Here is a 12,678-nt window from a genome sequence, read left to right on the forward strand (position 1 = left end):
TATAACCACTGGTCCCTGGGAGGGCAGGCGACCGGTGGGGGAGTTCGGGGGTTTATAAATGACGGTTTGGGCAAAATGCTTAAACATTCCACATACAGACCAGGCTGCCCCTTCTGTCTCTTGCCGAGCCCCCCAAATGAGCCTGTGCACATGTGTTTCTGTGTGCACGTATGCCCATACATGTGCTCACATGTGGGTATACCTGTGTGTACATCAATGTGCGCTCACACAACTGTTTGCACACACACAGGATCTCCAGCTCCAGGGAGCAGAGCGGGTGAGCCCTGCCCAGAGCCCCTTTCTGACCACGAGAAGCCTGGAGCTTCCAAAGTCAGATTTGGTCAGGAAGAAAATATAGAAACAGCCGCCACGTCTGCCTGGGGAAGACAGGGCCCGTCAGTCAGTCCCTTCACTGGCCTCCGGTCCCCCCAGGCCCAGCCCACCCAGAGAGGGAGGCAGGGGTGTGGGGGAGAGCCCCAGGGGGGACCAGGGCTCCCCGTGGCAGTGCAGGGGCGGGAGGACTCACCGGCCCGCCGCTGGGGTCTCGGATGTAGCCGTAGGCCAGGGTCTTATTGATGGTGAATCCGAAGTCAGCCCTCCGGACGTGGCCCACCACCTGGCCGTTCCTCCAGATGGCCTCCAGCCCGAACATGGGCACTTTCCTGGAAGAAGCAATAGACGGCTGGGACCCCAGAGCCCCCGGAGGGGGAACTCTTGCACTTTGCCTGACTGAGGAGAAAGGACAGAGCCCCCCAAACCACGGGCTCCACTCCTCAGGGATGGTCTGCTAGGGGCCCATGTGCCCCTCACCTGGCCCCCGAGGATGCCGGGGCTCAGGCTCCGAGCAGATAAATGGACAGAAAACATCAAAACCAGGACCCGACTTTCATGTTTCTGGAGGCAGGCCCCACGGATCTGGAACTGTCACACGACTTGTTTTAATCTGACGGCTCTCCTTTTCTGACAGTGGGATGTATCATTTATTAAAAGTAATTTTCTGTATTACACATAAAATATGAATGCTCGCCGTAAAATTTTTGAAAATTTAAAATAAGAAACGAGCAGAGGATTAAACTGCAACCACAGAAACACCAGTGCCAGAGTGTTTGGTGTAAAGCTTGGCCGGCGTGCCCTCTGCTGCCCGAGTCCTCATGCCCGCGGGCACTGGGCCAGGCGCTGGGGATGAGGTGCCCCCAGGGCTGCAGCACCGCGTGGCCCCGTGGGTCCTGGGGTGGGTGCCAAGGACCATGCCCCATGGGGTCTGGGGCACGGCTGGGCTGGTTACGGTAACCGGAACTGGGGGACCCTTGCACTGAGCCAGAGTCTGAACAGGGTCTGGGTGCCTCCCGGTTCGGAGGCCAGGGGTGACAAGATCTGGGCCCCATGGGTGCAGGAGGATGAGGGTGGGGTGGCGGAAGCTTTGCAAACGCATCTTGTCTCCTTCGGTCCCGTCCTACGGGGCTGCTGTGTCCACGTGAGGAGACAGCCTCAGCGAGGCCCCTGCCCTTCCCAGGGCCCCAGGGCAAAGCAGCAGCATCCTGGCTGCCCCTCCTCGGTCCGGGACGGCCAGGCCGCAGCCCTAGGTGGATTCTGGACCCCAGCGGGGAACCCTGGGGAGGGACGAGCTGGGCTGTGGCCACTGCTCTCCGAGGCAGTAGGAGCTTTCTGGAGGGCAGGCAGCAGGAGGGCTCGGCAGACCCCTGGCCTGTCTGCACCCCAAACCAGAGCCGAGTGCTCCCTGGGAGGCGGACAAGCAGTCAGGCAGAGGGGCAGCCCGATGGGGTCCCAGGGAGGAGCTAGGAGACGACACGCCCAGCTCCGCTCACTCTGCGCCCCCAACCCTGGCAGCCTCAACGCTTCCTTTGAAAGCGCCGAATCTGGGAGAAAGGGCGCCGCTGGAGTCAGCTGTCGGCCCCAAACCACCGAGACCCAGAGACGCCCGCTGCCCCGGGGACGGCTGCTACCCAGTTCCTCATCACCCCACCCACGTCCTCCAACACCAGCACCAGGGCCCCGGGGCCTGTGCAGGCTCAGCTCCCAGCATGTAAGGGCGATGTGCTCAGAACTGCCGGGGAGGTGGGGTGGGAGAGAGGTGGGGGCGGGGGAGGCGGGGGAGAAGAGATCGGGCCCCGCACGGGGCTTCCTTCCACCCTGGCCACGGGCCTGGGTGAGAACCGCTCTGTCCCTGGGCCCCTGTGGTCTCCGTCTGTCGATGGGGCTGCTGGCCCCAGCCTGGCCCCTTCCTCCACGGGGGCCCCTCCCGGGCTGTGGGGCAGCTCTGACCAGGACACGGGGGGCGATGGCAGCACCCTGACAGGCAGCCAGATTGGGGGCCTCGGCCGGAGCCCCCCACAAAGCCCGCTTGGCTGGGCAGGGCCTTCCCTTTTCAGAACACGAGTTCGGAGGAACTTCCCAGCCGTCCAGTGGTGAGGACTCGCAGCTTTCACTGCCAAGGGCACGAGTTCAGTCCCTAGGTGGGGAACTAAGATCCTGCAAGCCACATGGTGCGGCCAAAATAAATAAAGTGAAACGAAACCTGTGTTTGCCGAGGGCTGCCCTGCCCGCTCCCTGCCGACCGCCACCAGCCCACGCCCGGTTTGCCCCCTGCCTGGCCCTGGTGGGATCTGAGTCGCAGCCCCGGCTTCAGAGTCAGGCCTGCTGTGGACCCAGCCCTGCCCCGCAGGTCCCAGTCTCCTCCCTGTCGGGGGCTGTGGTGTGCGCTCCGGGAGAGGGTGCCTGGCCTGCGGGGGCAGGGGGAGCCCAGAAGCACCGTCCCACGCGTCTGCACGGCCGCTCCCCGCTCCCGGGGGCCCCAGGCCCAGCGGTACTCACTCATCCACAGTGAAGCCCACCAGGCGCCGGCGGAGGCCCTCGGCCCGCTGCTTCTCCAGGGCCTCGCGCCCCAGGAAGGGGATGGAGGACTTGAGCTTGCAGGTGAAGGCCAAGCCCGCCTCCAGCGGGCTGTCATCAGCCCGGAGGTCGGTGTGCCAGTGCCGGTAGCCTGGAGTCGGGGAGGCCACAGGGTCACTGTCCAGCGGGGGCGGGGACTTCAGAAGATGCCCCGGGGGGTGCCCACCTAGACCCTCCATGACCCGGGGTTTCTGGGGGCTGGGAGCATCCTCAGTCACAGGAGGTGCCCTGGCTGAGCCCCGGAGTTAGACCACCCCCAGCAGCATCGCCACGCATCTCTGCCATCAGGCTGGAGGCCCTGGGGAGGGGGCAGTGGGAAGCCGGGCAGCTCGGAGGGCCCCCCTCCTGCTCTGATGGTCTTCAGCTCTCTTTGGGAATCTCAGTGCTGAATCCAAGTCTGGCTCTGGGCCCCCTCCCCCTTGGAGATACCTGCCCTCCCCCACCCCCCGCCAAGAGTGCTGGGATCTCTGACCGTCCCCAGGCCCTGGTACAAGGGCAACGAAGGGGGTTTGGGGAAACAGTCCATGTGGGGGGACGGGGCAGACACGCTGTGGCTCAGCGCCCCCACTGTGGTCCAGGCCCCACACACACCTTTCTCGATGCTCAGGGAGTCGATGGCCCGGTAGCCGGCATTGACGAGGCCGTGCTTGGCCCCCGCGGTCATCAGCGCCTGGTACACGGGCAGGCAGGACGGCCTCGGGGCGTGCAGCTCCCAGCCCAGCTCCCCCACGAAGGACAGCCTCACAGCCCGGACCTGGGGGCGAGGCACAGCTCAGACCTGGCCCAGCTACCACCGATGGGTGGACACTTCCTACCACCACCGCTGATAGCCAGACCTGGGCCCAGGCCACAGGCTGCCAAGAAATGGGGCCTGCCAGTGCGAGTCCTCAGGAGCGCTCTGGAAATCTTTGAAATCAAGAGATGTTGTCGTTGGGAGTGGAAGTGGATACGTGGTTCCCAGGCCATAGCTCGTCTCCTAAATGACTATAGGAGTGTCCTAGGGCCTCGGTAGCCAGGGGCAGAGAACCACGGAAGTGAGCTCTCTGCCAGGTCTAAGGCCCGAAGTCCAAAACCAGGGTGTGGGCAGGGCTGTGCTTCCTCTGGAGGCTCTGGGGCGGGTCCCTCCTGCCCCTTCCATCTCCTGGTGGTCCAGGCTCTGCTGACATGGATGCGTCATGCTGGCCTTGGCCTCCGTCTCCTCCATGCCTGTGTCTCCCTGTCTCTCATCAGGACACTGGCTGCTGGGCCGAGCCCCCCCTTACCAGGGTGCTCTCATCCCGGGATCCTCACCGGCATCAAATCAGCAAAGCCCCTGATTCCAAGGTCCCGTTCCCAGCGCAGGGGTGATGTCTTTTTAGGGGGCCACCGTTCAATCACTGCGGTGACCTTGGGCAAGACTCTTGGCCTCTCTTTGGCCTCTAAATGTGGTCGGGAGCCTGGCTTTGTCCGGCTTAGGAAGCTCTGAGGAGGTGTCCTCGAGTAAGGATGGGGAGTCAGCCACACGACTCATGAGTCACAGCGGCTGCGCTTAGCACATTCAAGGGCAGCGGGAGGGGGCAGCTGGGCATCAGGCGAGTGTCCTGGTCACCCCCAACCCTGGCGGGCCTTGGCCAAGAGCTAGGATCTGAAGGCAGACACAGCCTCTGCCCCTCAGGCCTTGAGTCTTGGAAGGACACAGCCAGACGCCCAAGCAGGCTCCAGGGCAGGCAGGTGGAAGGACCCTGAGGCAGGCACAGGCCAAGCTGGGATCTTGTGCGGGGTTTGTGTGGACAGGCCTTCCAGACAAGCGGCAGAGTGGGTGCAAAGGCACAGAGCGGGAGCAGCTGTGGGTGTTGTCGGGGGCGGGGGGCAGGCAAGAAGGCTGGCGGCTGAGGCCGGGAGGGCCTTGCTGACCGGCTGCCGACGCTGGACCACAAAAGCACTGCCCAGCGCTGGGTTCGCAGGCCAGGAAAGGGACCGTGGGCTCCCAAACCCCACGGAAGGGACGGTGCTGTTCATGGAGCACCCCAGGCCTGCTTTTTGTAGACATCACTGCAAAAACTTTCTAAGGGATGATGCGGAAACAGGGGCTCCGGAGACAGCCTGCCGGCCGCGCACACGCAGAGCTGACGCGGGGACGGCTGGTCTCCGGGCAAGCGTGTCTGTCAGCCTGTGGCCCGCGCCAGCAGCCACGTGGAGGCCAAGAGCAGGACAGGCGACACCTGGCCCAGCAGCCTGGCTTTTTCCAGCCAGGTCGCTTGCACACCCAGCTCCTGGTGTCTGCTTCCAGCCTGCAGGCAAACCCTTGAATGCCCAGTGTCCCCACGTGCGGGGCCGGGCACGGCCCTGTCCAGGTCACAGAAGGGACAGGGAGCCGCAGCAGGCCGCAGCGCTCTTGGAGGCAGAGGACCGGATCCCACCATTGCTCTGAGCCCGAGGGGCTGCCCGGGACAGCTCCCGCGGCGATAAGGTCAGCGGAAGGAGAGCCGGCCCACTCTCCCGAATGGCTTGCAATCACAGCCGCTGGGAGGGCTGGATTCAGAAAGCTTTTGAAAGGCACACATTTGCTCTGAGCTGCCATTTGCCCGGGGCCTCTCAAAAAACTCAGAATTGACACAGAAAACATACTGTTGACGTTTCCCTGCTCCCCTGGTGCAAGCCGTGGGCCCCTGACAAAGACTGCCTTGTCAACAGGGTTCTAATTTTAGGCAGACCACGGAGGAGCCTGGGGCTCAAAGCCAATCTCATTTCGAACAGGAAAAAAATAATTTTCAAAGCTCACCCATCAATGGGCCCAGGACTGCGGGTCTTGTCAGACACACTCCCTCCCCCAGTTAAGCCAGGCTCTCGAGTGAATTCAGGGGTGGGATGGAGCGACCCGGACCCTTCCCCAGCTCCCAGGAATCAAACGAGGCTGAGAGGCTGGCTGGCGTGCTCTCCATTACAGCCCTGTGGGCAAGCCCGGCATGCAGGGGGCTGAATAAATACTTCCCGGACGGAGTGGGGAGACAGGTGCAGAGGGCCAAAGCTCTGCTTCCCGGCAAGGCGAGGGGAAGGGCTTGGGGATTCCTAGTGACTTTCTAAGTCGCCAGCATCACTGGTTCTCGAGACATCTTGCACTTTTCTCCACTGAAGCTGTGGATTTAGGCGAGCCGTAGGGTCTTCTGAGAGGGGACGCATACTGAAGGGACGGGCTGAGAACGAGTGCATCTGGAACTTGGGCTCAGAATCAGCCTGACCCATGAGTGGGCCTCCTCCAGCCTCCGTGCCCACGTCTGATAAACGGGGGTGAGCATCAGGCTCATGGAAGGCAGGTGCCTGGTACTGTGGTCTGCCAGTCAGCATCAGCTTGGACCAGCTTCAAAAGCGAGCCCCAAACTGAGGCAAACCCTCTGCAAAACAGCCCCGCCCTGCTCTGGGAACCATGGGCAGTGGGCTGGGCCACAGAGATGCAGAAGGTCATTAGGAAAGGCCTTAAACCAGGTTTTGTTTAAACCCTTTTATGACCCCAGGACTCCCCTGATAGTGTTAAAACCAACGAACCACATCAGCAAGGTTGCAGGGTACGACATCAACACTCAAAAATCAGCTGCATTTCTATACTCTAACAATAGACCATCTGAAAAGGAAATTAGAAAAAATTCCATTTACAGTCACACCAAAAAGAATAAAATACTTAGGAATAAACCTAACCATGGAGGTGGAAGACTTGCGTGCTGAGAACTGCAAAGCACTGCCAACAGAAACGAAGGAGACAAATGGAAAGACAACTCTTTTGTTTGTGGACTGGAAGACTGAATATCACCAAGATACCAATATTACCCAAAGAGATCTACAGATTCAATACACTCTCTGTCAAAATCCTAGTGGCTTTTTTTTTTTTTTTGCAGAAATAGAAAATTTCACCCTAACAGTTACACGGGTGACCTCGAATAGCCAAACAATCTTGGAAAAGAACATGGCAGAAGACTCACTTCCTCATTTCAAAACCTGTTACAAAGCTGCCACAATTGAAACAGTGCCCTGCAGCCATAAAATCAAACGGACAAATGGAATAGAGACGAGAGCCCAGAAATAAACCCTCAGGTAAATGCCTAGTGACCTTGAACAAGAGATCCAAGACCACTGGGACTTCCCCGGCAGCTCAGCAGTAAAGAATCTGCCTGCCAATGCAGGAAACGCAGGTTCAGTCCCTGAGTGGGCAAGATCCCCTGGAGGAAGAAACGGCAACCCATTCCACTATTCTTGCCTGGGAAAATCCCACGGATATTGGAGCCTGGCAGGCTGCAGTCCATGGGGCTGCAGAGAGTCGGACACGACTGAGCGTGCACGCACGCACACACGCCGTGACTATTCCACGGGGAAAGGACAACGATCGGCACACTGAGCCTTCTCATATACCACGCACACAACATACACGCCCGAACTCAAACCGAATCAGAGCCCAGATGCGAGCCCGCAGACAACACAGAGGCGAGCTTCGTGACTCTGGACTCGGCAAAGGAACAAAGAGCACAAAGAGCTAAATGGGACTCCAGCAAATCTAAAAACTTCTGTGCTTCAAAGGATACAGCCAACAGTGAAAAGTTAACCTACAGAATGGGAGAAAACATTCGAAAGTCATGTATCTGATAAGGGGTTAACATCCAGAATATGTAAAGAACACCTACAAGTCAACAAAAACAAAACAACCCGATTAAGAAATGAGTTAAGAACTTGACATTTTGCCAAAAATCTACGAATGGCCAACAAGCACATGAAAAGATGGTCAAAGTCACTAAACAGTAGAGAAACGGCAATCAAAACCACAATGAGATATGACTTCTAAGCCATTAGCATTTCAAAGAAAACAGAAAATAATCAGAGCTGGCAGGAATATGAAGGAATTGGAACCCTTGGGCGCAGTTGGGGGAATGCAAAATGGTGCGACTGTTAGGAGAAACAGTATGGTGATTCCTCGAAAAACTAAAAATAGAACTACCATATGTCCAGCATCCCACGTCTGGGTGTATATGCAAAAGAACTGAAGCGTGGAACAAGGAGCTGGTCTGGTCTTGTACCTCCCGGGCAGCAGCAGACAATAAGCAGCCGGAGCAGGGCCTTGTGTGAGGTCCTGCTGGGAGCAACGTCCTTCTCTGCTTGGCTCAGCTCGGGGACCACTCAGGAATCACCAGGGCTTGGCCAGGGCCCATCTTTCCAGCGGCCGGCATGGTTCTGCCGGCTGACCCACAGAGGAAGGAACCGCTTCTAAAGCTAGCAGGAGCCCCCTGCGAGGCTCAGAGTACTGGGCTGGGGAACAGAGATCGATGGGACCCCTTGATGAATAGGGGCCGTGCTGGGGGTGGGGAGGCAAACCCGTCAAGCCCCAAACATCTGCGTGAGCAGCTCTCCTGCTGTGCGGCTCTTCTCCAGTTTGAATTTGCTCAGAGACCCTCTCCTCGTTGGAAGGACTGATGTTGAAGCTGAAGCTCCAGTACTTCGGCCACCTGACATGAAGAGCCGACTCATTGGAAAAGACCCTGAGGCTGGGAAAGCTTGAAGGCCAAAGGAGAAGAGGGTGGCAGAGGATGAGATGATTAGATAGCATCATGGATTTAATGGACATGAATTTGAGAAAACTCCGGGGGTTAGTAAGGACAGGGGAGCCTGGCGTGCTGCAGTCCATGGAGACGCAAAGAGTCGGACACGACTTAGTGACTGAACAATAACAATCCCTCCTTCGGAAGATTCTGTGTTTCAGACCCCTCCACCCAGGGCCTGCGAGGCCCTGGAGGGAGTTAACATGGGATGCTATGGGTCTCCTCTAGTGAGAGAAGATTCTCCCCTCTGCCCGTCACCTGCTTCATTCTAGGCGGCACCTGAGATGTCGGCAAGGCGCAGTGAGGGAGCGCTCTCCCCACGCAGACAGAGCTGTGTCTGCATCAGCCTTGGCTGCAGCAGGCTTAAAGCTTATCTGCCTTGTAAGGACAAGGTTGGAATCCGGAATACGAGAATCAGATGCCTCTGAGCCCCCCAGTCCTGGGGCTCTGCACACAGTGGGTGGTCAGTAACGTCCGTCATTCCACACGGGGTCACCTGCCCCAGACAAAGGTGGCAAACCCAGCAAGACGAAGCTTCTAGCCACGCTTTCCACAAACGCCTGTGTTCCAGCATCCCCGGGGGCCCCCGCGTCACCACAGGATCTGGACCCTCCTCAGTCCTCCTCAGGGTGGGATTCACACCTGACACAGGGCAGTTAAGGGCCAGCCGCCCTCCTCAGAGCAGGCGCCCTGGTGGCTGAGAGCGTGGGCTGGGGTGCCACGTACCTACAAGGTTTAAATCTGAGTCACAAATGTTGCATCCCCGTTGACTGACATCCCTCTGAGTCTGCTTCTGCAAATCCTGGTGGGAATAAGGTTCACAGAGCCTTGGGTGCAGTCAACAAAACTGTCAGTCCAGGGCCCCTGGCTGCCTGGCGAGGTGGGTGCTGCTGGCACGCGCATTTTACAGATGAGGAAGCTGGCGCTCAGGGAGGTCAGGCCACCTGCCCGAGGCCCCGTGATGTTCTGGAAGATGCTTGACAACCAGCTCTCGGGAGGCAGGGGTTGTTTTGCAGCGTTTACCCCTTTCTGCGGGGTGAACAGTCCTACCATGGTTGATTTCAAGCTGCCAGTGGTTTAACCATCACCTGCCAATTTTCCTCCAGCTTTAGCCATCAGCTCTCACGAGCTGGAAGGAGCACTTTCCAGCACGCTCAGAGGACTCACAGCCAGTAAGTCAGAGCAGGCGCTCCACGCCGTAAGCTCTCCACACTCCCTCCCTACCCTCGACTGACTCACTGGATTATTTTGGGGGCAGTGAATACACTCAGGTTTCAGCAAGATGGATTTGGGGGCTTCCTGAAATTCCTGCCAGCTCTCCATGGGGAGGCACGGGAATGGAGGGGGTGCTATGGGGTGGTGGTGCTGGGTCCCCATCCTGGCTTGGATCAAAGGCTACGTGGGCACCCCGGGCAGGACAGTCCACGTGGCTCCCGTGGGATGGGTGCTCTGGCCACGGGTGACATCAGAACCAGCCTGGGGCTGCCTCTCTGGACAGACACCACAAGAGGGCTTGAGCAGATGTGTCCACAGACACCAGGCACAAGCCAGTGTGTCCAACTGTCTCAAATCACATTAGCTCACGGATGTTTCAATGCTTCCGGGGAGTTTGGTTGTATAACAGCACCCCTGACTCACCAGGCACGTCATCCAAACTTAGTCATCCCTTTAAATAAATGAGGATCCTAGGGGCCCCCAAGGCAAGGGGTAGACAGGGGTCTGAGCACGTGCAGCCCTCTGCAGGGGCCTGGGGCCCTGAACCCACAGACGAGCGGGGAATTCAGCTGGCGGTAAGGCTTAATGGAGCTTCATTTTCAAATCCTCTGAACAACCCAAGACACTCGACTTCAAAAACATCCTTCTACATCAGTGTGCAATTTCTCCCTGCAGTCTGGTCCAGACGGCTGCATGCAGGCATGCTGGTGGTTCTGGTGAAGGTGGTGCTGGTGATGGTGGAGGTGATGGTAATGCTGGTGGTAAAGATAGTGGTGATGGTGATGGTTAGTGAGGATAATGGTGGTGGTGATGGTGGTGGTGATGGTGGTGATGCTGGTGATGGTGGTGATGGTGGTGAAGGTGATGGTGATGGTGGTGAAGGTCATGGTGATGGTGATGATGATGGTGATGGTGGTGATGGTGGTGGTGATGGTGGTGATGGTGGTGGTGATGGTGGTGATGGTGATGGTGATGATGATGGTGATGGTGGTGATGGTGGTGGTGATGGTGGTGATGGTGATGGTGGTGGTGGTGGTGGTGGTGGTGGTGATGGTGATGGTGGTGGTGGTGAAGGTCATGGTGATGGTGATGATGGTGGTGAAGGTGGTGGTGGTGATGGTGGTGGTGGTGGTGGTGATGGTGGTGGTGGTGGTGGTGATGGTGATGGTGGTGGTGGTGGTGGTGGTGGTGATGGTGATGGTGGTGGTGATGGTGGTGGTGGTGGTGGTGATGGTGGTGGTGGTGGTGGTGATGGTGGTGGTGGTGGTGATGGTGATGGTGGTGGTGGTGATGGTGGTGATGGTGGTGATGGTGGTGGTGGTGGTGGTGGTGATGGTGGTGGTGGTGGTGATGGTGGTGGTGGTGGTGATGGTGGTGAAGGTGGTGGTGGTGATGGTGGTGATGGTGGTGATGGTGGTGATGGTGGTGATGGTGATGGTGGTGAAGGTGGTGAAGGTGGTGATGGTGATGGTGGTGATGGTGGTGGTGGTGGTGGTGGTGATGGTGGTGGTGGTGGTGATGGTGATGGTGGTGGTGGTGGTGATGGTGGTGGTGGTGGTGGTGATGGTGGTGGTGGTGGTGGTGGTGGTGGTGATGGTGATGGTGGTGGTGGTGATGGTGATGGTGGTGGTGGTGGTGGTGGTGGTGATGGTGATGGTGATGGTGGTGGTGGTGGTGGTGATGGTGATGGTGGTGGTGGTGGTGGTGGTGGTGATGGTGATGGTGATGGTGGTGGTGATGGTGGTGGTGGTGGTGGTGATGGTGGTGGTGGTGGTGGTGATGGTGGTGGTGGTGGTGATGGTGATGGTGGTGGTGGTGATGGTGGTGATGGTGGTGGTGGTGGTGGTGGTGATGGTGGTGGTGGTGGTGGTGATGGTGGTGATGGTGGTGGTGGTGATGGTGGTGATGGTGGTGGTGGTGGTGGTGGTGATGGTGGTGGTGGTGGTGGTGATGGTGGTGGTGGTGGTGGTGGTGATGGTGGTGAAGGTGGTGGTGGTGATGGTGGTGATGGTGGTGATGGTGGTGATGGTGGTGATGGTGATGGTGGTGAAGGTGGTGAAGGTGGTGATGGTGATGGTGGTGATGGTGGTGGTGGTGGTGGTGGTGATGGTGGTGGTGGTGGTGATGGTGATGGTGGTGGTGGTGGTGATGGTGGTGGTGGTGGTGGTGATGGTGGTGGTGGTGGTGATGGTGGTGGTGGTGGTGATGGTGATATTGGTGAAGGTGGTGGTGGTGATATGGTATAGTGACTGGAAACCAATTTTCCGAGAATAATAATAAGTAAAAGGTGTGGTACTTCCCTGGTGGTCCAGTAGTTAAAAATTTGCTTGCCAATTCAGGGGACACGGGTTCATCCCCTGTCCAGGAGGATTCCACATGCCGCAGAGCAGCAAAGCCTGTGTGCCTTAGAGCCTCTGCTCCAGCACGAGCAGCCACTGCAGTGACGGCATCCTGCAACTAGAGAGGCGCCCCTGCTCATCGCAGCTAGAGAAAGCCTGCACTGAGCAACCAAGACCCAGCACAGACAATAACTAAATAGATGCATCTTAAAAAAAAAGCTGTGATGCTCCGACCACACTTCACAAACTTGGCCATCTCTGAGGATCAGAAGGTGAACAGGAGGGGGCACCCCCAGAAAGACCCCACCTGCACCTACAGACGGGCAGGGACTGAGGGTCAGATATCCCTGCAGAGAAAGGTTCTTCCCTGGAGGAGCCTCCAGAATCTCTGAAGCACGCTTGTTTCAGCCACTCCCTGTCCTTACAGTTTGATGGCAAAAAGCTGTCACTGTCCCCGCGAGATAGCCCTGCGTAGTGGCCTTGGCCACCACGTCTTTCTCAACTACACACACCCCTGTCTCTCCAGGGCTGTGTGAATTTGCACGAGTTGTGCAAAGCAACTTTTCAGGCAACAGCTAAAACCCAGTTGGCAAACCCAGGCTCTGTGAAGGTGCGGGCCTCCTTCCTCTGTACGAGGCGTGCAGGGGGGAAGAACA

The 12,678-nt window shown here is 58.3% G+C and overlaps 1 protein-coding gene across 14 annotated transcripts in view; it reads right to left on the minus strand.

Annotated features, from left to right (window-relative positions):
• The window catches only part of SARDH (sarcosine dehydrogenase), a 63,274-nt gene that overhangs the window by 1,565 nt on the left and 49,031 nt on the right, over positions 1–12,678 (minus strand). For all 14 annotated transcript variants that reach the window (XM_006062462.3, XM_025262059.2, XM_025262058.2 and 11 more), the window contains 3 exons: positions 3,502–3,664; positions 2,833–3,001; positions 527–662 (listed from right to left, as the gene is read on the minus strand). In XM_006062462.3, the coding sequence (XP_006062524.1) occupies positions 527–662; positions 2,833–3,001; positions 3,502–3,664 (468 nt within the window). The remainder of the gene's footprint in view (positions 1–526; positions 663–2,832; positions 3,002–3,501; positions 3,665–12,678) is intronic.

This window comes from Bubalus bubalis, chromosome 12 (assembly GCF_019923935.1).
Source record: "Bubalus bubalis isolate 160015118507 breed Murrah chromosome 12, NDDB_SH_1, whole genome shotgun sequence".
Taxonomy (NCBI): domain Eukaryota; kingdom Metazoa; phylum Chordata; class Mammalia; order Artiodactyla; family Bovidae; genus Bubalus; species Bubalus bubalis.